The sequence below is a fragment of the Cervus elaphus genome, chromosome 26 (assembly GCF_910594005.1).
Source record: "Cervus elaphus chromosome 26, mCerEla1.1, whole genome shotgun sequence".
Classification (NCBI taxonomy): domain Eukaryota; kingdom Metazoa; phylum Chordata; class Mammalia; order Artiodactyla; family Cervidae; genus Cervus; species Cervus elaphus.
In genome coordinates, this window is record NC_057840.1 from 21573531 (window position 1) to 21600709 (window position 27179).

Sequence of the window (27179 nt, forward strand, 5' to 3'; positions counted from 1 at the left end):
CTTGAAGTTCTTGGCGTTTTTAAATCATGACTATGAGTCCTATTCAAGACATTCAGGCTCTAGAAAAATGTTTTCTAAGTAAACGAAATGAAGAAGACTTACCTCACACCCCTGACAGAAGAAGCACTGAAATTCCACTCGTGTATACCTTTCTAGAACACAAGGACAGAACAACAACAAAGGCTGAGTCATCCAAATGGAAATAACATAACAGTAATTTAATTATTAATAATATACTCAGAGTAATTTTTCCCAGCCCATAATTCTGCAAGGACAAACTATCCAGACGGAAACTGTAGTTCATTTTCAAGGCACAAGGGTGATGTTTACTGTACTTGATAATTTCTGTACTCCAATAAAACAGCTTCCAAGAGAATCTAGGAGAATTAGTCTCATTAAATTCTAAAACTTGACTTTTAGCAGATTAACCTATTAACTGTTGTGCCTTTCCTCTTTAGAGTGAAAAAACCCCTGATCAAAATAATTTAATTACTACAGTTGAGTGATATTTCTTTTCTGAGAAAGAAAAACATTAATTTGAACAAAATCTCTGCAAGGTTTTAAAGATAATTACTTCTGAATTATCTTTAGTTATACTTTCTAACTAAAATGGTGCTTTTATTTCTTCAGAAAATAGCACAGCAAGTAGGTATGTGTATGTGTGGTTAGTCGCTCAGTCATGTCTGACTCTGCAGCCCCATGGACTTAGCCTGCCAGGCCCCTCTGTCCATGGAATTCTCCAGGCCAGAACAGTGGAGTGGGTAGCCATGCCTTCCTCCAGGAGATCTTCCCAACCCAGGGATCGAACCCAGGTCTCCCACATTGCAGGCGGGTTCTTTATAGTCTGAACCACCAGGGAAGCCCATGTATGTGTAAAGACACATGTATACAGTGTCCATCGTTGCTATAAAGTGTGACCTAATTTATGCAAAATTCAATATACTAATAAAGTTTGAGCATAAGAAATTTGATGACCATTTGATAAGCATGAATGATTTGCAGGGCCAAGATGAAAACTAAATGTGGGAATTTATTTCCTGAGTTTATTACTAAAGCTGAGTTAAAATCAGTATTAAATTCATATGTATCAAAATTAAATAAATGACAAGATAGATGGCATTCCCTATAAAGATATAAAATATAAAAATATTTTATATTTCCTATAAAAATATTATTGTCAACAATATAGAAGTAACAACATAAATATTTTTATTGAAATAAAGCAGTTGATATATGTGTCTAAATTTATCAAGTACTATACTGTAGTCAATTCTGATTGCAATCCAATTCTGTAAATGTAAAAGAACCAGAGAAACAAGTTCTTACCCACCCACTTAAAATACTGCCAGAGGCTGAGGTCTTGGCTGGGCTAGTGAAGTGAGTAACGAAGCCTGAGACTCTGAGGTGGTCCAGAACTTTCCTTTGGGCCAAAGCAACTTGAAGAGTCACAATTTATCTCCACAACACCTGGTCCTCTGCTAGGACCGTGCATCTTAAAAACAGATCCTCTCAAACTCAGAGCTGATGTACTAAAAAACTACTTTCAGTGCACATCAGTCGGGTAACGGGGATATGACCTGAGTTAACACAGAGCAAATGTTGCTATATGTGAGGTCCAGAGAGGGAGGGGACCACAGAAAGGTACTCCTGGAACTCCGCTTTCTTAACCAGAGTACAGAAGGACTTAAATTAAAATAGCAGCCTGCAGCTTCAGCTGGTAATTTGGAAAGTGGCTTCTAAATCCTGTTGGCCTCAGGTGACCTTCTAAAAATATGTGAGCCAAGAGCTGCAGCTGTTACCTGCACACTCCTTGCACACAATGCAGCCTTATCCTCGGAGCCTGCAACTGAGCTGCTTTCTGAGGCCAAGCCCGGATCACAAGGGGGGCGCTCAGCGCGGAGCCGGCTGAGCAGGGTGTCAACCTGCGATGGGACACAGCCACTGCCGAGCACCGACCAGACAGCTCTGGTAAAATCTATCCTCCATCAGCCCCGTTCTGGGAGCAGCCAAAGAGAGATTTCCCAGATTGCCTGGGCTGGTTCTGTAGGAAAGAAGTAGAGCATTTCCAGAATGTTAGGTTCCTGGAAGGCCCTGAGTGCTGCCAGGGAATGTTCCATTTCGGTGGTGCAAAGCCCAGGGCCCGAGATGGGAGTGATGTGGGATGAGGAGTCCTCTCTCCTCACCTCCCTTGCTATGGGGACTCACCACACAGAGGCGCCGGTGAGCCATAAAGCCAACAGGTGAGGTAAACGTTTCCTGGCTCCTCTGGGAGTCTGGGGAAAGGGGCAGAGCAGAGGCCGTGCTGGAGTGATAATTAATTCCCCAAAGCCCCAAACCAACACTCAACCTGATCTGCACAAGCACCATTTTCTTGGAAATGGTTAGCCTCAGATGCTGTGCCCCAGCTAGGGCAAGGCTGAAGACAAAGTGTCAATACTGAGCTAACACGGCAGCTTCCCTGGTGATCAGCTGGTAAAGAATCTGCCTACAATGTGGGAGACCTGGGTTCGATCCCTGGGTTGGGAAGATCCCCTGGAGAAGGGTAAGGCTACTCCAGTTTTCTGGCCTGGAGAACTGTCCATGGGGCTGCAAAGATCGGACACGAATGAGTGACTTTTTTCTTTGTTTACCACGGCAGCAATTCTACTGTGGCAGACGCTGTTGGTTCCCCAGGCGACAGCCATTCCCTTCCGTCTTTGCTAAGAAAAAGCGTTTGTTGGTCCGGTGCAGGTGGCAATGTTTAGAGATGGTGAAACAGATTCCCTAAATTAGCCATGGTAAACCCATTTCCCTTGCTGGTGATTGGTTTAGGCATGGACACATGATGTAACTTTTGGTCCCGGGGAAAGGCCCTGACCTCCTTTGCATGCTATCTGTATGGAGTGATGCTTGGTGCTGCTATTTAAGACTATGAGAGAAAAAACAAGAGCACATAGAGAAGCCAGCCAGAAATCTGACACTGCTAAGCCACTGAAAGTAGCCCCCAATGACCCACCTCAGAAGTTCTTGTAATAGGAGACAATATTTCCTTATTATTTAAGCGATTTTTAGTTGGGAGTTTTGTAGTCAAAAACTTCCTTGATTGGTGAGAGCATCATATTATCAAAATATAGAACCTAGGGTAAATACATCCCCCTAATATGTTTCCTGGGTCTCCTCTGAGTGGCCACTGGTCGGAGCTGGACTAAGGGAAGTGGGGTGACACTTACTTCTCCACTGGGACCCTGCACCAGATAGACCAGAAATTCTTAGCTTCAAATTTCAAAGGACGGGAATTCTAAATAACAATGATTTTAAATATCTTGCAAATAACTTCTCTCTTCCACAATCTAGGTTTTTCTTTCATGTACACATGCAGACTTTCTTCAAGCACTAATTTTTTAAAGCAGCAACCAGGAAGAACTGTTAAAAGACTGGGACTTCAATTAATTTGTCCCTGACCACAGGGTCCCTAACTCTTGGGACTTGGTATAATGATCTTAAAGTTTTGAAAGTAGCAATATAAATTATACACTAGCTCATAAAACTATTCACCCCACATTTTAGAATGAAAGGACTGGGAGAGGGAGTAAAGGAATAAATATAATCAACAAAAAGCAACACTATGTTGTTCTACTTTTAAAGGAAAAATTTAAACATTTTATGACACCCTTCCAAGAAAAATCTACTTCTTATTTACCATTAAAACCTATTAAACCTGTTGCTTATTTGATTTAATTATAGCTATTACAGTTGCTTAAAACTAGTAAAATAGTAACAAAGTAATCTTCATTGCTTGTCCTCATTCCATTTGTATCACTTCTATTTAAGGTGAAAGTGGAATGATCTGAGAGAGTAGCATTGAAACATGTATATTATCAAGGGTGAAACAGATCGCCAGCCCAGGTTGGATGCATGAGACAAGTGCTCGGGGCTGGTGCACTGGGAAGACCCAGAGGGATGGGATGGGGAGGGAGGTGGGAGGGGGGATCGGGATGGGGAACACATGTAAATCCATGGCTGATTCATGTCCATGTATGGCAAAAACCACTACAATATTGTAACGTAATTAGCCTCCAACTAATAAAAATAAATGAAATAAATAAAACAATAGAGAAAATGGCAGTGGTAATGAACACACTATGGATAGAACTAGGGATAATGAATATAGACATTTATGTATAGAACAACAAATAAATTGACATTAATTTAAAATGGAAACAGATCAATTTTTAAAAAGCTTAAATTTTTAACAAGGGACATATTTAACACTGAAGGTAATAAGCAGTGGGGACAAAGCAAATGTAATATTTCTTGATCAAAAGATAGTAAAAATGGAAGCAGGACAATTCACAGCCTATGTCTATAACTACTTAAGACAATGATTTATGTCCTAATATATTTATTTCTTAGCATAACATAAAAATGGTCTCTACAGTTGTCACAAACATAAAAGAATCAACACAAGGCTAACTACTGAACACAGAACCTCCAGAAAAAGAAAAATAATGACAACTGGAAATAGTATTCATTTTCCAAAAATTCCTGGCTTACTTTCTGTTCTTTTTCTGTCTTCCAAGTAACTTCTGGCTCTCTACTCATTCTCTGGGACTTGCTAATCACTCATTCCTTTAGCCCCGGTCTGTTCTAAGTGTCCTTGGATAACCCTGCTCTTTCTAATCAAGCTTTTGAAAATCTCCTCTCCCAGATAACAATTTTCATGTCTCTAATCTCTTAGATTCTGTAGTTTCAACTGGATGACTACTCTACTTCTGCGTATGCATATACTTTAAAACAATGTAAAGAAAACACTTTACATTGCTGGTAAGGGATTCACCTGCAATGCAGGAGTTCAGTTCAGTTCAGTCGCTCAGTCCTGTCTGACTTTTGCGACCCCATGGACTGCAGCACGCCAGGCTTCCCTGTCCATTGCCAATTCCCGGAGTTTACTCAAACTCATGTCCACTGAGTTGCTAATGGAGACCTGGGTTCGAACCCTGGGTTGGGAGGATCCCCTGGAGGAGGGCACAGCAACCCACACCAGTATTCTTGCCCGGAAAATCCTCATAGACAGAGGAGCCTGGTGGGCTCCAGTCCATGGGGTCGCAAAGAGGACACGACTGAGCAACTCAGCACAGCAGAGAGAAAACTGCGCTTTATAAAAACAAGGTTAATAAGATGTATATAGAAAGTTATATTAGTTATGATCAATTTCGTCATGATGCCACGACTCCAAGCGGAGTACGGGTTGGAGGTTAGTTCAATCAACTTACTGGAGCAGCTCACAGAACTCAGAGAAACATTTTACTTACTAGATTACCAGCTTATTATACATGAATATGATTAAGGAACACTCAGATGAAAGAGATGCACAGGGCAAGGTATGGAGAAAGGTCTTGGAGCTTTCGTGCCTTTTCCACATATACCCATCTTTCCAAATCCCCAAGTATTCACCAACCCAGAAGTTCTCTGAACCCCATCCTTTTGGGTTTTTCTGGAGCCTTCATTACATAGGCATGTTTGATTAAATCATTGGTCACTGGTCAATGACTCAACCTCCAGCCCTTCTCCCTTCCCAGAGGTCAGGATATGGGAATGACAGTTTCAATCCTCCAAACTACTGGCTGGTTTCCCTGGCAACCAGGCTCCATCCTTAGGTGTTTTCGGGGTACTACCTCAGCAACATAACATAACAAAAGTCATCTCAGCATTCAGGAAATTTCAAGGGTTTTAGGAACTCTGTGCCAGAAATAGGGACCAGATCAAAAACATATTTCTTACTATAAACTGCAAAATCACAATTCCCTAATATAACACGAACAACCTCCCAAGTAATTGCTGCCAAAAATAAATAAATAAATAAAATTATTATTTTTTAAAAAATAGTGCCATTTTGAGTGCCCTTTGGATGGCTATGCCATCTATAATAAAAATCCAAACAGCAGAATTATATTTTATTGGGTGAAATCCATAACCAAAATTTAACAAATTTTATATTACTAAATACATCTATGCCAAAATAAATACACAGGAAGCTACTTCTTCTAAACTAACACAGACATTTGCTGGAATATATAAATGCCAAAAGGTATAAGATCTTTCACTACTAATGCTCTTGTCTTAATAACTGCACAATTTACCTTGTCATCAGGAAGCACATGCCAAATAGATATTGTCTTTTCCTCAACTTCATTGTTGATAGACAAATACGAAGGTTGATAGATTTTGGTTGGTTCTAATATTAATACCTTCAAAACATAAGGCAAAGAAATTAGTATTATTGACTTAAGATTTAAGCCATTTAGAGTTGTTATAACAACCCTGCACTGACACAAGAGGTTAACACATAAGGCTTAGTCCAAAGCTGGAGTAAAACTGTTTTAACTTCGGATTCTTGCTATCCTATGAGGCCTCTGAGCAATTCATGGTGTTAAACAGTTACCATAAGTTCCAATAATGCATCACTTTTCACTGCTAAAGAAACTGGAAATAAATTTTTGAAGTCCTTATGTTGGTTACGCTATTCCCAGGGACTCTACTAATTTTATATATATATATATATATATATACACATACACACACACACACACATTTAAAAGCTTTTATTTTATTTACAATCAATACAGAATGTATTTCTCTTTTTTAATTTTTTTTATGTTAATTTTTTTATTGAAGTATAGTTGATTTACATTTCAGGTGTATAGCAAAGTGATTCAGTTATACATATACATATTCTTTTTCAGATTTTTTTCTCATAATCAATTTCTATAAATGTAAATGTGTCAAAGCAAGGCAGCAGTGTGGTAGAAGAACAAATAATTCTATGTACATAAGATTCCATTTATAGACTATCACATGTTTATTTTACATTTTTTTGTGGCCACACCTTATCAGAAAGATGTAGTAGTATGGTTTTCATACCCTTGTAAATGGATTGAGAAAAGATTTTTACTATTATTAAAGGAGTTTTATATATGAGCCAAAGAAATGGACATAATTGTATGAAATAATAAAAATGTTTTTGCACTGCCTCCAAGATAAAACTAGTATCTTCAATAATGATATATTTAGCTTTGTGAGAGAAAAAGAGAGAAATAAAACTAGCTCCTACTTTGGAGAGTATCTGAGGATATATGATAAGTGGGATGAGAGTCTCCATCAAAGGACTGGACAATGTTTACATTATTACTAGCATATCATATTAGGAGCAAATAACACTGAAATGCCACACCTACCTTGATTTCAAAGGTGCTACAGATATTACCTTTTTGTACAGACACTTAAAGGCACCTACTCAGCTCAAATTTCCTGTGAGGTCTTAAGTAGGAATATTTGGGAAGAAAATAAAATACCAGAGAAAATGGAACAGCTCTTTTTATTCAAGTTAAGGTACAGAGAATTAGAAAAAGGGGATGAGAAAGACAACATTTTCTTTAATCAAGGGTAAAAAAACCTTAAGGGCATAAAGAATTCTTGGTCAGGCTCTGGTGATGAAAATAAGATAGCATATGCCACAAATAAACAGTAAGAGCTCGCTGGGGAACACAGTCTGATTCAGAAACATGCTGGGTGAATCAAGGTCCAAATTCCTATCAACAGAGAACTAAGTGGCACTGATTAATATGAAAATCATTACTTTTCAATCTTAGTTTGGTAAAAACAGTGCTTTCAAATGTGAGTATCCCAGTGTTTGTGAAATCAAAATAAATAATAGGGAATAAAATAGTTTCCCAAAACAGCACCCAAGACACTCCACTGAGGACTAGAACTTTCCTTGTCCCCTAAAGAAGTGAGCATGCTATCTAACGTTAGAAAAACACAGCACAGGTTATCTCCTATCTTCTTAAATGATGGCGTTACTGTTGTCTCAAATAGTTCTAACAGATAAAATCGAAACTATGCATTACCTATCTTGAGATAAGGAAAAAAAACTGGTTGCAATTATTATTGTCTAATGATTGCTTCAACAGTATGTGAACCGAGAACTTACAGATGTTCAAGCTGGATTTAGAAAAGGCAGAGGAACCAGAGATCAAATTGCCAACATCAGTTGGATCACAGAAAAAGCAAGGAAATTCCAGAAAAACATCTATTTCTGCTTCATCGGCTACGCTAAAGCCTTTGACTGTGTGGATCACAACAAACTGTGGAAAATTCTTAAAGAGTTGGGAATACCAGGCCACCTTACCTGCCAGCTGAGAAACCTGTATGCAGGTCAAGAAGCAACAGTTAGAACCGAGTATGAACAGTGGACTGGTTCCAAATTGGGAAAGGAGTACGTTGAGGCTGCATATTGTCACCCTGCTTATTTAGCTTATATGCAGAGTACCTCAAGGTACTCAAGGGAAATGCTTAGATGGATGAATCACAAGCTGAACTCAAGACTGCCAGGAGAAATATCAATAACCTCAGATACACAGATGACACCACCCTTATGGCAGAAAGCAAAGAGGAACTAAAGAGCCTCTTGATGAAAGTGAAAGAGGAGAGTGAAAAAGCTGGCTTAAAACTCAACATTCAAAAAACAAAGATCACGGCATCCAGTCCCAACACTTCATAGCAAATAGATGGGGAAACAATGGAAACAGTGACAGACTTTATTTTCTTGGGCTCCAAAATCACTGCAGATGCTGACTGCAGCCATGAAATGAAAAGACACTTGTTCCTTGGAAGAAAAGCTACGACAAACCTAGACAATGTATTAAAAGCAGGGACACTACTTTGCTGATAAACGTCTGTCTAGTCAAGGCTATGGTTTTTCCAGTAGTCATGTATGGATGTGACAGTTGGACCATAAAGAAGGCTGAGCTCCAAAGAATTGATGCTTTTGAACTGTGGTGTTGGAGAAGACTCTTGAGAGTCCCTTGAACTGCAAGGAGATCCAACCAGTCAATCCCACAGGATATCAACCCTGAATATTCATCAGAAGGACTGATGCTGAAGTTGAAGCTCCAATATTTTGGCCACTCTTCCGCAGTTCATTAGAAAAGACCCCGATGCTGGGAAAGATTGAAGGTAGGAGGAGAAGGGGACAACAGAGGATGAGATGGTTGGAGGTCATCACTGACTCAATGGACATGAGTTTGAGCAAGCTCTGGGAGATGAAGGACAGGGAAGCCTGGTGTGCTGCATTCCATGGGATTGCAGAGTTGGACATGAGTGAGCGAACGAACAACAACAAATGCTTGCTGAGCCCTCTGAACTGCTGTTGAAATGGCAAAATGTGAGGAATTTGTAGCATGCCTTGTGGATCTCACAGAAAGGCTGTTTAAAGACAAGAAAAGGATGCAATTTGATGAAACCAGCTAAATACAACTCGCTTGGGAGTATATGTTTTCTTGCTTTCAGTTTCTTGTCTTTTATATCAATTAACATTACAATTAACTGATAAATTCTGAAGTATAAAGGAAGACAGCAAGGCCTGCAGACTCTAAGAGGAGACAGTAAGCAGAGGCACATACTAAGCTCCTATAGAAACCGTGAAAGTACCACTTCCTCTTCCTCTCACCTGACATTATCAGATGGGTTGATGGTCTCCTAGCTTTTCAAAGTAGGAAGGAAAGAAAACGTACACTGAAGAGAGGTGAGGAGAAAGAATGAATCAAACTGAACCCAAATAATAATAAATGATGGTAGGATCCTTCATTTTCCAAAGAAACTTTGGTCTGTTTTCTTTTGCCCAGAGTCATCACTATTTCTTGGAAGCATGAGAATGGATGTGATAGTGAGCTAAAGGGAACCAATTAAATAATATTTTCTAATATAAGCTACCTGGTCAACCCATTTCCAATGAAGGACAAGGTAATCACCCCAATCAAGACCTAATGCAGCCTTCACAAGTGTGGGCTATAGAAGACGCTACTGTAAGGACATGAATAGTTACAGTGACTGACATAGGCCCACAGGTTCTAGAAGCTTGCCTTTCTCTACGCAATAGAAGGTGGGCAACAAACTCCCTGGTTGGAGTGAGTGGGCTGGGTAAGAAAGGGCAGTGAGTGAAGCAGAATGAATGGGATTGAAACTGACATCTTAAATGGTAGCCTCCAGTTGGCTCAGGAGATTACTGTTTTTGAAAGAAGGCAGTTATGAATTGTCCATCCTTTTCATTGTTCAAGAGCGGTTAAAACTATGGATTATGACCATTTTTCTGTTCCTTTTGCTTATCAGTTTGTGGGAGCTGTTTTGTTTGTTTGTTTGTTTTTGCATATTGGGTGCATTGATCCTTTTGCAGCGTTAGTGTTAGATATTCTCTCCCTTTCTAGCATTTGCCATATTTAGGGTGGGTTTTTTTTTTTTTTAAGATGACCAAAAATTTGAACTTTTAATTGAATCAAATTAGTTAATATTTGCCTGGGGAGCTTATAGTCCCTTTCTTGCTTAAGAGAGCCTCTCTTTCCTGGAGTATACACCTATATTCTAGCTTACCTGGTGGCTCAGGCAGTAAAGAATCTGCCTGCAATGCAGGAGACATGGGTTCAGTCCCTGGGTTGGGACGATCCCCTGAAGAAGGGAATGGCAGCCCACTCCAGTATTCTGGCCTGGAGAAGTCCAGGGACAGAGAGGTCTGGTAGGCTACAGTCCATGGGGCTGCAAAGAGTCGGACATGACTGAACAACTAACACACACACACACCCCCCTATATTCTCCTAAATTCTCTCTCACTATTTTCTGGATTTTTTTTTTTTTACATTCACATTATGACAAACTAATTCATATTAAAGTAATTTAAATTAGCTCAGAATCGCTAATATAAGTGGTTTCCTCTCATAGCCAACTTTCTTAGTCCATCAAATACTTCAGCTTTGTGTTGTCTTCTTTCACGACCACATTTACTATCATCAAAGCACCAGCTAAAGGCCAGCTGCCAGCTCATTCTGAGAGAAGTATTTTCCTAGGCTACACATTATCCAGGATAGAAAACAGAGTGAAGTGTTATAGTTTGAAAGGCTTTTCAACGAAAGATCCTGCTGAGCTATGGCATCCTCTGGAAGCAAGAGCAAAAGAAATGTGTTAATGCCAGGGATAGATTTAATTAAATGAAACATTTGATCCTACCAATGAGCACTAGAAAACAAGCTTTTATAAAAAGAATTAAGAGTTGCCACCACCGCTGAGTATGAAGGATTGAGTCTTACAGAGCTCAAACAGATTTCTGGCATCACTTTGACGTGGGAAGAAGTCTGTGTATACAGTCTGTTGCCAGTAATTCTTGAATTGGATGCTATAGCTACATCGCTTTGGATGATTTTCCAAGAACTATCAGGATGGGTGTGGAACCAGTTAAGGTGGACAATGTATTTTTAAAGTGTGTGTATGTGTGTTATACATTTAAATATCGCAATCTGATAGAAACTAGGCATAGTGAGTTGCAGACCAGAACCTGTGAAGTATTATTTCCCATCCTCTAGAGCAGCGGTCCCCAACCTTTTTGGCACCAGGGACCAATTTCATGGAAGACACATTTTCCATGGATGAAGTGGTAGGGCGGGGGGTGGAGGGGGGGAGCTTTCAGGATGATTCAAGTACATTTACATCTATCGTGCACTTTATTTCTATGATTATTACATCAGCTCCACCTCAGATCATCAGGCATTAGATCCCAGAGGTTGGGGATCCCTGCTCTAAAGCACTGTAAAAAGCAACACCACATCTAACTCTGACCCACATGGGTAGTAAGGGGTAGTGATGGAGTAACAATGCAGGGGAGCCTGACACTTTTCATCACAATAATGTTGATGGTATTGATGGTGACAAAGTTAGCAAAACTGTAGTATGAATTAAAAGCACCCATTCATCTGATCTGAAGAGATATCTTGACTTCTTGAGCTAAGAGATAATCTTTTCCTGGGAAAGCACACATCATAGATTATCAAAGGAAATTACCAAGTGTCATGGCAAAAACATGAAAACGCATCTTATTTCTCTGACTGTGACCGTTATTTTTCAAAGTAAGGTAAAGCAAACCAATTTGTTGAAAGTAAGTATTTTAACCAGATGACCATCTTCACTTGCTGTGCATGAAAAGGAGCACATTAATACCGTTACAATCACAAGTGCAAGATGTTCTTTAAATAAAGGAAACAAAACATAAACGTCCTTAGAGTTAAGTGAAGAGTACTTACTGGAAACCTAACTACGGTGACATCTGTCTTTGTGGCCTCAACCAGGAAATCCATCCAGAAGTCCACAAGTTCCTGTTTGGCCACAGGCTGTTCTGAAGTCATTTTCACAAAATGCTTATATATCAAAATTGTCTCTACGATAGACTTCAGGTACCTAAAAATTAAACGATATAAAACTTGTAATAGGCAAATTTAGAACTACCTATTCCCACATATCCCAGTCTTACTCTGTAAATGTAATTTAAACATGGCATTAATAATTATACCAGCCAAGTCACCAAACTTTATTCATTTTTTGTTACATGTCATGTAGTATCACGTTATCTCATTTAAAACTCACAAAAATGCAATAAAGTAGGCCATTTTTTCCCCATTATAAAGATGAGGAAACTAAGGCTTAGACAGCTTACATAACTTGGACTGAACAAAACATCTACTTAAAACATGACTTTTAAAGTAATGTCTAGTGACTTCTCTGGTGGTCCAGTGGCTAAGACACTGCACTTACAATGCAGGGGGCCTAATAAATAAACAATAATAAATATCTTAAAAATTAAAAAAATAAATAAAGTAATGCCTATATTCTACTCAAGAAAGTGTTAATGCATTTGCTTTAAAATATGTTCCCTTGGGAAATCTTTCTAAATAGACCCATCATAAGAAATATTATTTTGCTCTGAAGTAACTCAACTCATATGCATTATATGAACATCCTTAAATTGCAAGACAGATGGTGCCTCGAAGGAAGAAGTCAGGAAAATATGAGGAGTAAGATAATTACATGAGATAATGGGCATGCAAGCACTTTGTAAACTATAAACTACACACATGGAATTAACACTAAATTAATGGGAACAAAACATTGTTTTGTGGTTGTTTTCACTACTGCACAAAATAATGCCTGTTTTCTTGTTAACAAAGGCCAAGAGACCTCTAACTGAAACTCTTTGTATCTGCGCTCCAGCCTCCTCCTCATATCAGGATGGTCGTCATAAAGAAACAACCGATTTGACTGCATGGGATGTGTGTGCATTTACTGGTTCATTGATTTTCATGTCATTTGCTGAATGCCTGCTGTCAGCATGCTCCTGACAGGACAACCCTGTCCTCAAGCTGCACGCAGGGCCAAGGAGACAGAAATGTAAAAGGCGTTGAGCACCATTAAATAAATGCCCATGGAGCTTTAACTCACGGAGATAAAACTGACAAAAGTCATAGAGTAGTATCAGCAGACATATGACTAAACACGGAAGAAGAAAGTTTCAGGAGATGAGTGGGTCACACACAGAAGTGTATGTAACAACATCCACCATCTTCTGTCTGGCTGAGGGGCAGGGTCTTAGGTTGGCGTGGGATTTAGGAGCAGACATGACCCACCAATGCTCCCCAGGTGGAGGAGAGGGCTGGAAGACGATGCCCATCGTGTGGTGAGATGCAGCAGCACAAAGCCAGAATCTTGCATGTTCAGTGTAAACAGACGGCAGTGTAAACCCAGGGGTGTGACAAGGACTGAGGTTTAATGACTGAGGGCAAACCTTCTTTGCCACACCAAGGAGGTGGACTTTATCCCTTAGGCTGTGAAGAGTCATTAAAGTATGCTGATTTAAAGATTTCAGTGGAGGGGAAGGCTCAGACATGCATTTTAGAAAGATCATTATGAGAGTGATACTGGGAAGCATTTGCTAATGAGGGAGACCTGAATGTGACCAAACGATGTAAGAGGCCACGAACGTCTACTGTGGTGGACAAAACATCAGTGGCCTGAGTCCAGAGATGCTTTGAGCCTTTCTTGATATCACAGGTAAGCTTTATTTTTCTTATTTTTTATTGGAGTATAGTTGCTTTATAATGTTGTGGCAGTTTCTGTCATACAGCAAAGTGAATCAGCTACACATACACAAATACTCCTCTTTTTTGGATTTCCTTCCCATTTAGGTTACCACAGAGCATTAAGTAGAGTTCTCTATGCTATACAGTAGGTTCTCATTCATTATCTGTTTTATACACGGTATTAATAGCGTACATATGTCAATTCCAATCTCCCAATTTACCCCACTCCTTTTTCCCCCCTGGTGTCCATATGTTTGTTCCCTATATCTCACAGTTAACCTTTAAAAATCTTTAAAGCTAATAGTCAATCATTACATGAGATGCATAATAAAATTAGCACTAAAAATAGTCTCAAATGCAGATGGAATTTTGTTTTCATCTTTCCAGTTACTTACATCCATAGTGATGAGACTTGGGTGCATCCCAAGAACTATTTGAAAGTAGAAAAACACACATAATATATGAAACATCTAAAAGTGTCAGGAAACTCTAAGTAACAAAGAAGTGCAACTCAAGAATATGAGTCCTAAGAGGGAGGTTAGATCATGAAGGGCACATGTTTGGAGCAGAGACCGGGAAGCTGAGATAGAAGCTTGTGAATCTGCTGATCAGAGCCGCACATGTAACATTGGAGGCCTGTGTATGATCAAGTAGGAGATACTGGCCAACTTGAGCTGGTGGGTTGGTCAGTGTGACGGAAAGGCTGAGCTTGACGGCCATCGGATACCACCTGTGTCTAAAGTTATCAGAACCTACAATCAAAACATTTTGTTTATGAGCATCAGTCACTTTTTCCTCTAGATTGTGCATTTCAGTCTCTAAGCAAATAAAACCATCTAGTTGTCAGTCCAACATATTTAACCATTTAGAAACAAGTGATAGGAGCTTTTATAAAAAATAATTCTATAAACACCTAACAGGTTACTATTACCATGCAGGTGTCTTCAGTTTAAAAAGCTTTTCAGATGCTTGAATGACTCTCAAGTGGTCGTTGGCCAGGACACTGGCCCCCAGGAAAAATCCAACTTCCCAGTAGCTCTGGAGTTTTTCCAAGTTTCCCTTTTTACCAAGAAGGCTACTTAGCTTCACCCCTAGAAGATGAATAGGAAAAAAGAACATTACAAACACACCACAGTCAGGCAGAGCTGACTTCTTTATTAAAAAGCAAGCTTTCATTTTTCCTTTCAGATTAAAATACCTTTGTTAAGTTTCTGATTCTTAAAAGGGCTTAAGTTCATTGTAAAAGAAAAGAAAAAAAGACTAATCAGAAAGGTACACAGAAAAAGACTGATAAGTTCCCTTCAATTTGAAAAGCTCCAAATAACTGCCAACTTCACATTGATGTACATCATTCCAGAGTTATTATATATGTTGGTATATGGGCTTCCTTGGTGGCTCAGTAGTAAAGAATCCACCTGCTGATGTAGGAGATGCAGGTTTCTTCCGTGGGTCAGAAGATTGCCTAAAGAAGGAAATGGCAACTCACTCCAGTATTCTTGCCTGGGGAACCCCATGACAGAGAAGCCTGGTGGGCTACAAGGCATGGGGCCGCAAAAGAGTTGGTCACGACTTAGCCACTAAACAACAACAATAAATGATCTCAGACTTAGAGAAGTTTACTTGTGAATTTGTGTTTTGCTCAGTAGATATCCAAATAATTTCTGTCTAGTGAAACAATATCTAATATTTATAACCGGCTGGTCATAAACTAGCTTTTAAAAAAATCAAACTCAGAAATCTGATTGTAAGATTTCTTTGTTAAATTATGATTACCTCATCTCCAAGGAAGATCCCCTGGAGAAGGGAATGGCTACCTACTCCAGCATGCTTGCCTGGAGAATTCCATGGACAGAGGAGCCTGGCAGGCTACAGTCCACGGGGTCACACGCTATCAGACGTGACTGAATGACTCACATCAGCTTCTTAAACGCACTTTAAACAGGACATAGTTACTGTTTCCATGTTCACTGAATTAAATAGAATCTTTTATATTTTCTGAGAGTCATGAATTTACCTTTTTTTTTTTTGCTTTAATGAAACGAAACAACCTTTAAAAAGTCTTATGCTGCTTTTTATTATATAATTCCACTTAAGCCATGAGTATTTTAGGAAAAAGTCCATTTGGGAATTCTTCACATTTTGTGATGATAATTTAAAAAGAGAACAGCTTTGCCACCTTAAAATTTCATGACATGGAAAAAAACTGCACGTGTATGCAACAACATCTACGATATCCTATCTGAACAGAAAAAAAACAACAAATATAAATGGAAGAAGAAAGTGTAGGGGGGAAATTAGATACTAAAAATGTGTGTCTCTGTCAACCTCAGTTGAAAATGAGTATTTCTTTTTTTTGTTTCATACTTTCAGAACAAAGAATGTAGGACTAAGGTAGCATCAGACCATTTAAACATTTAAAGAGGGACTATGAAAGTGTTTAACAGTAAAATTATATTAGCTTTAAAATTAAAATTTAGATTTATTCTTGCATGCCAGAAGTTTACTCTATGAGGGTCATCTTAACTTTGGCCTTAGCATAATTTGGTCACATGATGCGACTCTGAATCATTCAGCATTTGGACAAAATGTATTTTTTGTTGAATGGCAAATAGTATTTTAGTATACAGATGGGTCATGGTTTGTTTACCCAAATGCAGATGGTAGCTGCTTTTTATTACTATAAATACTCTTGTACACATAGCTTTGTGCACTTGTTCAATTATTTCTTTGTAATAAAATCCTCAACTTGGACTTGTTGGGGATAGAGATATGCTCATTTTAGTGTTGATATTATGGGTAGTGGGCTTCCCAGGTTGCACAGTGGTAAAGAATCTGCTAGTCAATGCAGGAGACACAAGATATGTGGGTTTGATCCCTGGGTGGGGACTATCCTTTGGAATAGGAAATGGCAACCCACTCCAGTATTATTGCCTGGAAAATTGCATGGACAGAGGAGCCTGGCAGGCTACAGTCCACGGGGTCGAAACGAGTCGGACAGGACTGAGTGGCTGAGCACACATTATAGATAATATTACATCCTTTCATCTTTGCCAGTGTAATGGAGAACAAAAGGAAACATGCTTTTTTTTAAACCTTTAAGATTGACTCTCTTCATATTTTATATATCTTTTATGAATTAACATTTATGTTTTTTCCACATGATGTATGAAACGTGTTTCTACATGAGATAGTACTCTTTTGAGTTTGGAGTTAAGAATATGGCTCTAATTTTCTATATTTAGGATCTCCAAGCCCTCTCCACCCACACATCCAAGGAAGAGAGGAATAAGTATCTTAGTACATAATATTTGTTTCATAACTAGGATTATCTCCACTGGATAGAGTCTCAGAGGTAGTATGATGCTTGGTCCCAGGCTATAGCACTTTTAAGGTTTTTGATCACTAGAGCCAAATTATTAAAGCACTATTGCTGATGGATGATTCTATCTTTTTACCAAGTCCTTGCTATCCGGCTATTTTTCACTATTTAAAAAAATTTGGCAAAATTTATAAGCAATTAACAGCATGTCATTGCTGTTTTAAATACCAGTTCTTTGATTCAATCATCTGTTCAGGCAAGTTAAATGTTGACAATGCTCTAATTAGACCTGGTTGACTTCTAAGAATTGAAGATTTTTTTTAATAGTTTAGTTTCTATCATAGTTTTTATATTTTGCAGCAGCTATTTAACAGAGAAAGGTAGGACCTTTTTATTGAACTCTCATTATATGCCTAGCACTAGTAATGCACACTGAGAAGGTAACTCTTTCCAACCCAGACAACAGCACAAGTTAGAGATGCCAAGGGAACATTTCATGCAGAGATGGGCACAATAAAGGACAGGAACAGTATGGACCTAACAGAAACACAAGATACTAAGAACAGGTGGCAAGAATACACAGAACTAGACAGAAAAGGTCTTCATGACCCAGATAATCACGATGGTGTGATCACTCACTTAGAAGCAGGCATCCTGGAGTGTGAAGTCAAGTGGGCCTTAGGAAGCATCACTATGAACAAAGCCAGTGGAGGTGATGGAATTCCAGCTGAGCTCTTTCAAATCCTAAAAGATGAGGCTGTGAAAGTGCTGCACTCAATATGCCAGCAGATTTGGAAAACTCAGCAGCGGCCACAGGACTGGGAAAGGTCAGTTTTCATTCCAATCCCAAAGAAAGGCAACGTCAAAGAATATTCAAACTACCACACAATTGCACTCATTTCGCATGCTAGCAAGGTAATGCTCAAAATTCCCCAAGCTAAGCTTCAACAGTACATGAACCAAGAACTTCCAGATGTTCAAGCTGGATTTAGAAAACACAGACGAACCAGAGAACAAGTTGCCAACATCTGTTGGATCATAGAAAAAGCAAGGGAATTCCAGAAAAACATCTACTTCTGCTTCATTGACTACACTAAAGCCTTTGACTGTGTGGATCACAACAAACTGTAGAAAATTCTGAGACGGGAATACCAGACCACCTTACCTGCTATCTGAGAAACCTGTATCCAGGTCAAGAAACAACAGTTAGAACTGGATATGGAATAATGGACTAGCTCAAAATTGGGAAAGGATTATATCAAGGCTGTATATTGTCACCCTGCTTATTTAGCTTATACACAGAGTATATCATGGGAAATGCTGAGCTGGATGAAGCACAAGCTGAACTCAAGATTGCCAAGAGAAATATCAATAACCTCAGTTATGCAGATGACACTACCCTAATGGCAGAAAGCAAAGAGGAACTAAAGAGCCTCTTGATGAAAGTGAAAGAAGAGAGTGAAAAAGCTGGCTTAAAGCTCAACATATAAAAACCGAAGGTCATGGCATCCAGTCCCATCACTTCATGGCAAATAGATGGGGAAACAATGGAAACAGTGACAGACTTTATTTTCTTGGGCTCCAAAATCACTGCGGATGGTGACCACAGTCATGAAATTAAAAAACACTTGCTTCTTGGAAGAAGCTATGACAAACCTAGACAATGTATTAAAAGAAGGGACACTGCTTTGCTGACAAACGTCTGTATAGTCAAAGCTATGGTTTTTCCAGTAGTCATGTATGGATGTGACAGTTGGATCATAAAGAAGGCTGAGCACCAAAGAACTGATGCTTTTGAACTGTAGTGTTGCAGAAGACTCTTGAGAGTCCCTTGGACTGCAAGGAGATCCAACCAGTCAATCCTAAAGGATATCAACCCTGAATATTCATTGGAAGGACTGATGTTGAAGCTGAAGCTCCAATACTTCAGCCACCTGATGGGAAGAGCCAATTCATTAGAAAAGACCCTGATGCCTGGAAAGATTGAAGCCAGGAGGAGAAGGGGATGACAGAGGATGAGATGGTTGGATGGCATTACCGACTCAATGGACATGAGTTTGAGCAAGCTCTGGGAGATGGTGAAGGACAGGGAAGCCTGGCGTGCTGCAGTCGATGGGGTCGCAAAGAGTCAGACTCACCTGAGTGACTGAAAATAACACCACCACAATCAGTTAAAGATTAGTCCCTTTGGCAATGATGGAAAAAAAATGCTGAGAGATGTTGAGCAACTTGTTGAAGGTCGCACAGCCCCGGTGGAGGTTAGATTGTTACCAGTATAACTTTCCATTGTGATGAATTCCAAGCATACATCAAAGTAGAAAAATACCATAATGATCACACTTTCAACAGCTGCTAGCATTTTGCTATTGCCTCATCTCCCTGAATACTTCGGCTGAACCATTTCAAATAAACTTACATATTTCACCCTTAAATATTGTGTCATAGTAGAAGAATTCTCCTACTCATTCTACTTGATCATTTTTTTGAACACATGTCAGCAACTGAACAAGGGCATCTGACATCTGCCTCTGTGGAGTCTGAAGCCTGTGCTGCTGAGCTTCAACACCCCCTGAGGGGAATTCAGGGTGGACAGTGAGGCACCTGTGCTCCAGGGAAATTGGTGGAACAGGTCTTCAGATAGTTAGATATTTTTAGTAACTGATTTCATGTTCCCAAATCCTTGGTGGTGGCGGTTTAGTCGGTTTAGTTGTGTCCAACTCCTGCGACCCCATGGACTATAGTCCTCCAGGTTCCTTTGTTCATGGGATTCTCCAGGCAAGAATATTGGAGTGGGTTGCCATTTCCTTCTCCAGGGGATCTCCCCAACCCAGGAATCGAACCTGAATCTCCTACATTGCAGGCAGATTCTTTACTGACTGAGCTACAAGGGAAGCCGCATTTGATTATTGCACCTAATAAAAATAATAATAATTCTCTCATATTATTTTTTTTCATATTATTTAATATCTGGTCCTGATTCAAATTCCCTGATCATTCCCCAAATTTCTTTGGCCACCTGACACAAAGAACTGATTCACTGGAAAAGACTGATGCTGGGAAAGATTGAAGGCAGGAGGAGAAGGGGACGACAGAGGATGAGATGGTTGGATGGCATCACTGACGCGACAGACATGAGTTTGAGCAAGTTCTGGGAGTTGGTGATGGACAGAGAAGCCTGGCATGCTGCAGTCCATGGGGTTGCAAAGAGTTAGACACGACTGAGCGACTGAACTGAATAGCTTTTTGTTGTTGTTGTTCTCTGTTTTTTCAAACTGGAATCCAAACGGGGATCATTAATTGCATTTTTTTTTTAATGTCTCTAATGAGCTGACTCATTTGAAAAGACTCTAATGCTGGGAAAGATTGAGGCAGGAGGAGAAGGGGACAACACAGGATGAGATGGTTGGATGGCATCACCAACTCAGTGGTCATGGGTTTGGGTGGACTCCGGGAGTTGGTGATGGACAGGGAGGCCTGGTGTGCTGTGGTTCATGGGATCGCAAAGAGTCAGACACAACTGAGTGACTGAACTGAACTGAAATGTCTTTTAACCTAACCAATCCACCCACACTTTTCTCCATGACATTGACTTTTTGAAGAGACCAGGCAGGGAGTCCTGTAGAATGTTTTCACCTTCTGGATCTGGCTGATAGCATTTCTTGGTGTTGTCTGACTTATTTCTCTATCCAACTGTGGTTCTATTAACTGACTGTTAAATCTTAAGGCTTGGGTTAAACATTTTTAGTGAGACTATTTCACAGGACTGAGGGCAGGAGGAGAAGGGGGTGACAGAGGATGAGATTGTTGTATGGCATTACTGATTCAATGGACATGACTTTGAGCAAACTCCTGTAGATAGTGAAGGACAGGGAAGCCTGGCATGCAGCAGTCCGTAGAGTCGCAAAGAGTTGGACATGCCTGGGCGACTGAACACAGCAACATTTCACAGGAGATGCTGCTTATTTCACATTCTCTGTATCAGCTGGCAAATGTCCAGCCATCAAGCCATGCTGGGAGGATCACCGACGCCTGGACCCCTGGAGGGGATATATACAATGAATTGTACGGGTGCATTGTTCCTTTGTGATTGATAAGCAATTTGTGGGTGAACCTGGGTTTCATGTAAATATGGCAAATGAAAATTTAAAAAAAAAATCCTAATGGTGTTAGTTCTATTGATGATCCTTGTCAGAATTATTATTTTAGCATCACTATCATTATCAGTTTTATCAGTCCTTCTACTTTATCAGCTAGCATTCTTTTGAAGAATACATTCTTAAGATTATACAGTTAGTATGTAGCATATCTTAAGAAGAGCTTTACCTCCTCAACTGGCTGATCTATGCTCTACTCAATCAGGTCTGACTCTGCGACCCCATGGACTGTAGCCCACCAGGCTCCTCTGTCCATGGGATTCTCCAGGCAAGAATACTGGAGTGGGTTGCCATTTCCTTCTCCAGGGATGAACTATAGTATTGCTTTAAAAGGAAGGAAAAGTACTGTACTTTATTCCCTATCATTTTAAATTTTCTGAGAATTTGGTCACCTCCATAGACGGCAAATGAATTGTTTTGTGGTTGGTGATGGATTTTATTTTTGTTTTGATTTCTTTTTCTTGATTATCCTTTTAGAGTCATGAATTTTTATATTCAGTAACACAAATTTTATTTTCATGGCTCCCTGAATATAAGATTCAAATAGTGGTTTGTCTCAATTCCAATCACACTGTTCTCTTACTACATCATCATCTCATAGTGTCTCATTGCTGAAAATTCCACAGAACACAGGAGAAACATCTTTTATTTAACTAAAGCTTGATTATTAATTTTAAGTCTTGTGAAGCTGAAAAAAGGATAAAGATAAAAGATGCGATTGTTTCCAAATCCTAGCTCTAAACAGTAGAAACACCAATGATTATTCAAAAACTGGGATACTGAAAACACACATCATGAAACAATTAGCCATAACCTCAAACAAACACACAACTAGAATTAACAGTCTTTGGTTAACAGATTACAACAGTTAAGAACTATTCTTAACATTAGAATTCTTAAACTTAAGATAATATGTTTGAAAAGCTTCAGGCTTAATAATCATCTTATGACATCTTAATTATTGTTGTTTACCCTTTATAAGTGTAAATTTCAAAATACATCTAAAGAAAAGATTTCATAAAGAAAAATGAATACTATCAGAACTTAAGAACTGAGTTATGATTTAAAAAAGAATGCAACTACATATCTTTAAAATTATCTCAAATATGTTGTTAATTAGTAAGTTAAATACTTTAATTAATGCAATTATTATGTTACAATATTCATTTATTTAATCAACCTGTTTCTCCCTGAAAATCCCTTTAATCCTATTTTACCATATAAACGCTAACTTTAGGTCAACCTATATTTATTAGCATAATTTACGAGTAGAATCTAAGTTAGTGAGCTTTAACTGCCTTTTAGTATTGTCGTTGTTTAGTCGTTAAGTTGTGTCTGCCTCTTTTGCGAGCCCATGGACTTTAGCCCTTCAGGCTCCTCTGTCCATGGGATTTCCCAGGCAAGAATACTGGAGTGAACTGGTCTTTATCTTTCTGGCTTACTTCACTCTGTATAATGGGCTCCAGTTTCATCCATCTCATTAGAACTGATTCAAATGAATTCTTTTTAGTGGCTGAGTCATATTCCATAGTGTATATGTACCACAACTTCCTTATCCATTTGTCTGCTGATGGGCATCTAGGTTGCTTCCATGTCCTGGCTATTATAAACAGTGCTGCGATGAACACTGGGGTACACATGTCTCTTTCAGATCTGGTTTCCTCAGTGTGTATGCCCAGGCTCAGGGCTGGTGCACTGGGAAGACCCAGAGGAATGGGATGGAGAGGGAGGCGGGAGGGGGGATCAGGATGGGGAACACATGTAAATCCATGGCTGATTCATGTCAATGTATGGCAAAAACCACTACAATACTGTAAAGTAATTAGCCTCCAACTAATAAAAATAAATGGGGGAAAAAAAAAGAAAAGAATACTGGAGTGAGATGCCATTTCCTTCTCCAGAGGATGACCCAGGGATAGAACCCACGTCTCCTGCATTGGCAGGCGAATTCTTTACCACTGAGCCACCTGGGAAGCCCCCTTTCAGTTACTTAAGGACATACGTTTTATAGTATATATCACAGTATTTTAGAAGCCTAAAATTTAGCTTTTATGGGAAATAAAAATTCATTGTCAAGTCATATTTTAAGTCTGTGCAAGTTTTGCAATTTCCAAATTAAAAATTCAACTTCCTATGCTTTCAAATACTTGTTCAACATGTATTATGAATGAGCTCTTCCTGGAAAAAGCTGAAGTGTGTTTCCTTTACAAAGTTCCATTAATCACAGTTCCTCAAACCTCAGAGTGCTGACCATCCTTTTTTCCCTCCAGTTCTTCAAAGACATAATTGACAGAACATTATATAAGTTTAAGATATGCAGTGTGTTGATTTGATACACTTGTATCTGGCAAAATGATCACCACTATAGCATTAGCTAACACCTCCATCATGTCATATAATTTCCATTTCTTTTAGTCGTGAGAACATTTAAGATCTACTCCCTTAGAAGAGTGCTGACCATCTTAATCTACATTTAACTTAAAAAAGAGAGTTTAGAACAGGTACATTTCAAACCACTATGTTACTGCTCTACCTACACATGCAAATCAATGTCAATTTCTGTAATGATCTGGAGGCTTCAACCTCAAGTTCAAGAACAGAGTAATACAAGTCATTTTAGATCACTAATACAGTGACCCCATGGTCTGCAGCCCACCAGGCTCCTCTGTCCATGGTATTTCCCAGGCAAGAATACTGGAGTGGGTTGCCATTTCCTTCTCCAGGGGATCTCTCCCAACCCAGGGATTGAATTTGGTCTCCTGCATTGCACGAAGATTCTTTACCAACTGAGCTACCAGGGAAGCTCAATATGTAAAGATCAGTACAGAGTTTTAAAAATAACGTTAGATGGAGAATTTTATTATGATGATAATTTCTGGAAAGTACACAGTGCAGTGTATTTTTTCTGATTTCATTTTCCAGCTAAAAAAAAATGAATTCAAATAAAACTTTGTGCATTGAATACCACTGCAATCCAGCAGCGACAAACATTGTATCATTCTTTTAGTCTGGGCTTTTAAAAAGAATTTAATACTCAAACTTTACTTGCCTTCAAAGATTTCCCAGAATATCACATACGGTTATTTAATTAGTGCTTCCCAAATAGTGTAAAAAAACAGCCAGGGCTCATTTTTTCTTTATGAAAGATTAAAAACATTCTCCAGTTAGAAATCTTGAAGGAAAAGTTTCATCTACATAGAATTCACAGCTTTACTAAGATCATTTTTTTTTTCCTCTACAAAAACCATGGAAAAATATTTCTGTGTCTGTAGTAAAAATTCCTATGAGAGTTAGAAAGGTTCTCTGCAATAAGACAGTTCAACATTCAAGAGAGAAAAATTTGACTACCTTACACAGTATTCAGTATCTAGAACCTTAAAAACATTATCAAAGCAAGAACTAAGGAAATCACACAAAAGTTATTCACTTAAGATGTCCTAATCTTTAAAAATTCCAAAGAAGGGTCAGCATCTGAGACGATGTCCACTGATAAAAGGGACAAAAGCACGTTCTATCAATGGCTACAATTCAGAGATGGTCTCTGAGGAGACCAGTCACTGCCAAGTCTCCATCTGCTTGACCTGTTGTTCTAGGGTCTTGGGAGGCTCCACCAGTAACATGCTGAAGTCGTAGGGCAGGTGTGCATGAAAAACAGAAACAGGGAGGATCAGAAGTCTTTCTTTCCCTCTTTTTTCTTAAGCATCAGGAAAACAAAATTAATCTAAAATAGGAAACTTTCCTGATGTTCCAAAGAACACTACTTTATTTGGGAGTTGTGGGCTAAATGCAGAGCCCCTATTTCTAATATGAGTTTGAGAAGGAATGGGCTTCCCTGGTGACTTAGCAGGCAAAGACTGTCTGCCTACGGTGCAGGAGACCCGGGTTGGATCCCTGGGTCTGGAAAAACCCCTGGAGAAGGAAATGGCAATGCACTCCAGTATTCTTATCTGGAGAATCCCATGGATAGAAGAGCCTGGCGGGCTACAATATATGTGGTCGCCAAGAGTTGGACAGGACTGAAAGACTAACACACACACTGGGAGGGAATAAAAAAATATCAACTAGGGGATTTTTAGAATCAGGTGAAATAAATTAAAAACCTAATTACATCCCAATATTAAGATACTGCACAGTAGCATGAAACATTAAATAGGGAGATATAATTGTTTTTTTTTTCTTCAGGAAGTCAGATGAGACAGAAAGCAAAGGAGCTATCTATGAAAGATCCTTTTTCTTTGCACTGAGTTGGATCCACTTTCTTGATTCCGTGTAAAACATCAAGCTGTAATTACCAACTTTTCGGAGCTCAAAGGAAGATTCAAACTGGTGCCCAGATGCCAGGAGGAGGACCGCATAATTAATTCCTGACTGTAGTGTTGGCTCTGATTCAAATGCCTTTTTGAACCTATAAAAAAAAAAAAACCATAAATGTACAAGTTTACTTTCTCAATCATGAAACTCTGAGTTTGCAATAGCTTCTGTTTGCATAACTCCAAGGCCTGAGCAAGTAAAAATATTCCACTGGCCTTCACCCCAGAATCTAGTGTGCTATTAGGATTTAATGCTTAAGTAACTGCATATCCTCACCCTCAGCAACATGGCATTCCCCCCACTTAACTCAGCCTCACCATAGCAGCCCCAGTCTTTAAAAAAATCCTCTCTTCAACAGTCTTCCCGAAATGTGAGAGAATGTATGTGTGTGTGTGCAAGCATTTATAAACAGTGAAAATTTAAAGATAAGAACCCTGTGCCTATTTGTTAAGTGGTTTTTTGAAAAGTTTTATAAGTAAACAAAGTAAAAACAATACACAAAGCAGTCAGGAATATTATCTACATAACATACTGAAACAATCACTTTCATAAGAGTGATATAGAAACACAATAAAGAATGTCAATTGCAATAAGAAATTAGGAAAACAGAGATGGTGCTTGTGCATACTAGTTTTCGCTCAAAGAGAATGAGAACCATTTTCTGGATGTGCGTGAATCTATCTACCTTTAAAAATACTTCAACATTTGAAAAGTCTTCAGCGCTTGTGCATCCACTATATTTTCAAGGTAACACTTCATAGGTTCTGTTCAAGGGTCCCCTCATATACATCATTTAACAGGCAATAATACTCAGTATTATTTCATTTAAGAGCATGAAGAAGAACAAAATTAACATAAATGGCCTAGTAACTAATAAAAACTGAGACAAACATGAAAAATCAAATCTCTACTTTAAAAAACCAGATTGAGAAAAAGATAAGACTAAATACCTAGTGAATAAACATTTAATGATACAATAAAGAGATACTTAGGGAAAAACATTAAAATTTCAAGACAAAAGCATTTTTATTAAAATCATTAACTAAAAATGAAAGATGGGAATTGCAAAAATGGCCACGGGCACAATGGTGTACATTAGAGTATATTCTCGGCTATTATACATACTTGAAATTTTCTGTACTTTAAAATGGTAAGGTAAACTTCAAAGGAAAAGGATAAGTACATATTTTCTGAATACTGAGAATCATGTGCCCTTTTAAGGGTCTTACTTTTTAATCAGGAAAAGTATCTCTGAGAAGAAACAAAACCCAAACAAGTATTAACTTTAACTAGTTGGCTTGAACAGTTTTGCATGTGGAATAAGAAAAAAATATTTTCAACTGCATCACTGATGATGATTAAGAATTTCTCTTCTCTCCAGAAGTACAGGAGTTTACCAAATCTAAAACGGAAAAACCATGTAACCCAGATTGCTGATATCCAAAGCAGGTCATATCAAGGAAA

At 38.8% G+C, this 27179-nt stretch overlaps 1 protein-coding gene across 1 annotated transcript in view; it reads right to left on the reverse strand.

The window, feature by feature from the left end:
• The window catches only part of MAP3K5 (mitogen-activated protein kinase kinase kinase 5), a 213345-nt gene that overhangs the window by 76612 nt on the left and 109554 nt on the right, over nucleotides 1-27179 (reverse strand). The window contains exons 8-12 of the mRNA XM_043888113.1: nucleotides 25697-25809; nucleotides 14863-15022; nucleotides 12102-12255; nucleotides 6120-6227; nucleotides 103-152 (exon numbers count right to left, since the gene is read on the reverse strand). Of these exons, the coding sequence (XP_043744048.1) occupies nucleotides 103-152; nucleotides 6120-6227; nucleotides 12102-12255; nucleotides 14863-15022; nucleotides 25697-25809 (585 nt within the window). The remainder of the gene's footprint in view (nucleotides 1-102; nucleotides 153-6119; nucleotides 6228-12101; nucleotides 12256-14862; nucleotides 15023-25696; nucleotides 25810-27179) is intronic.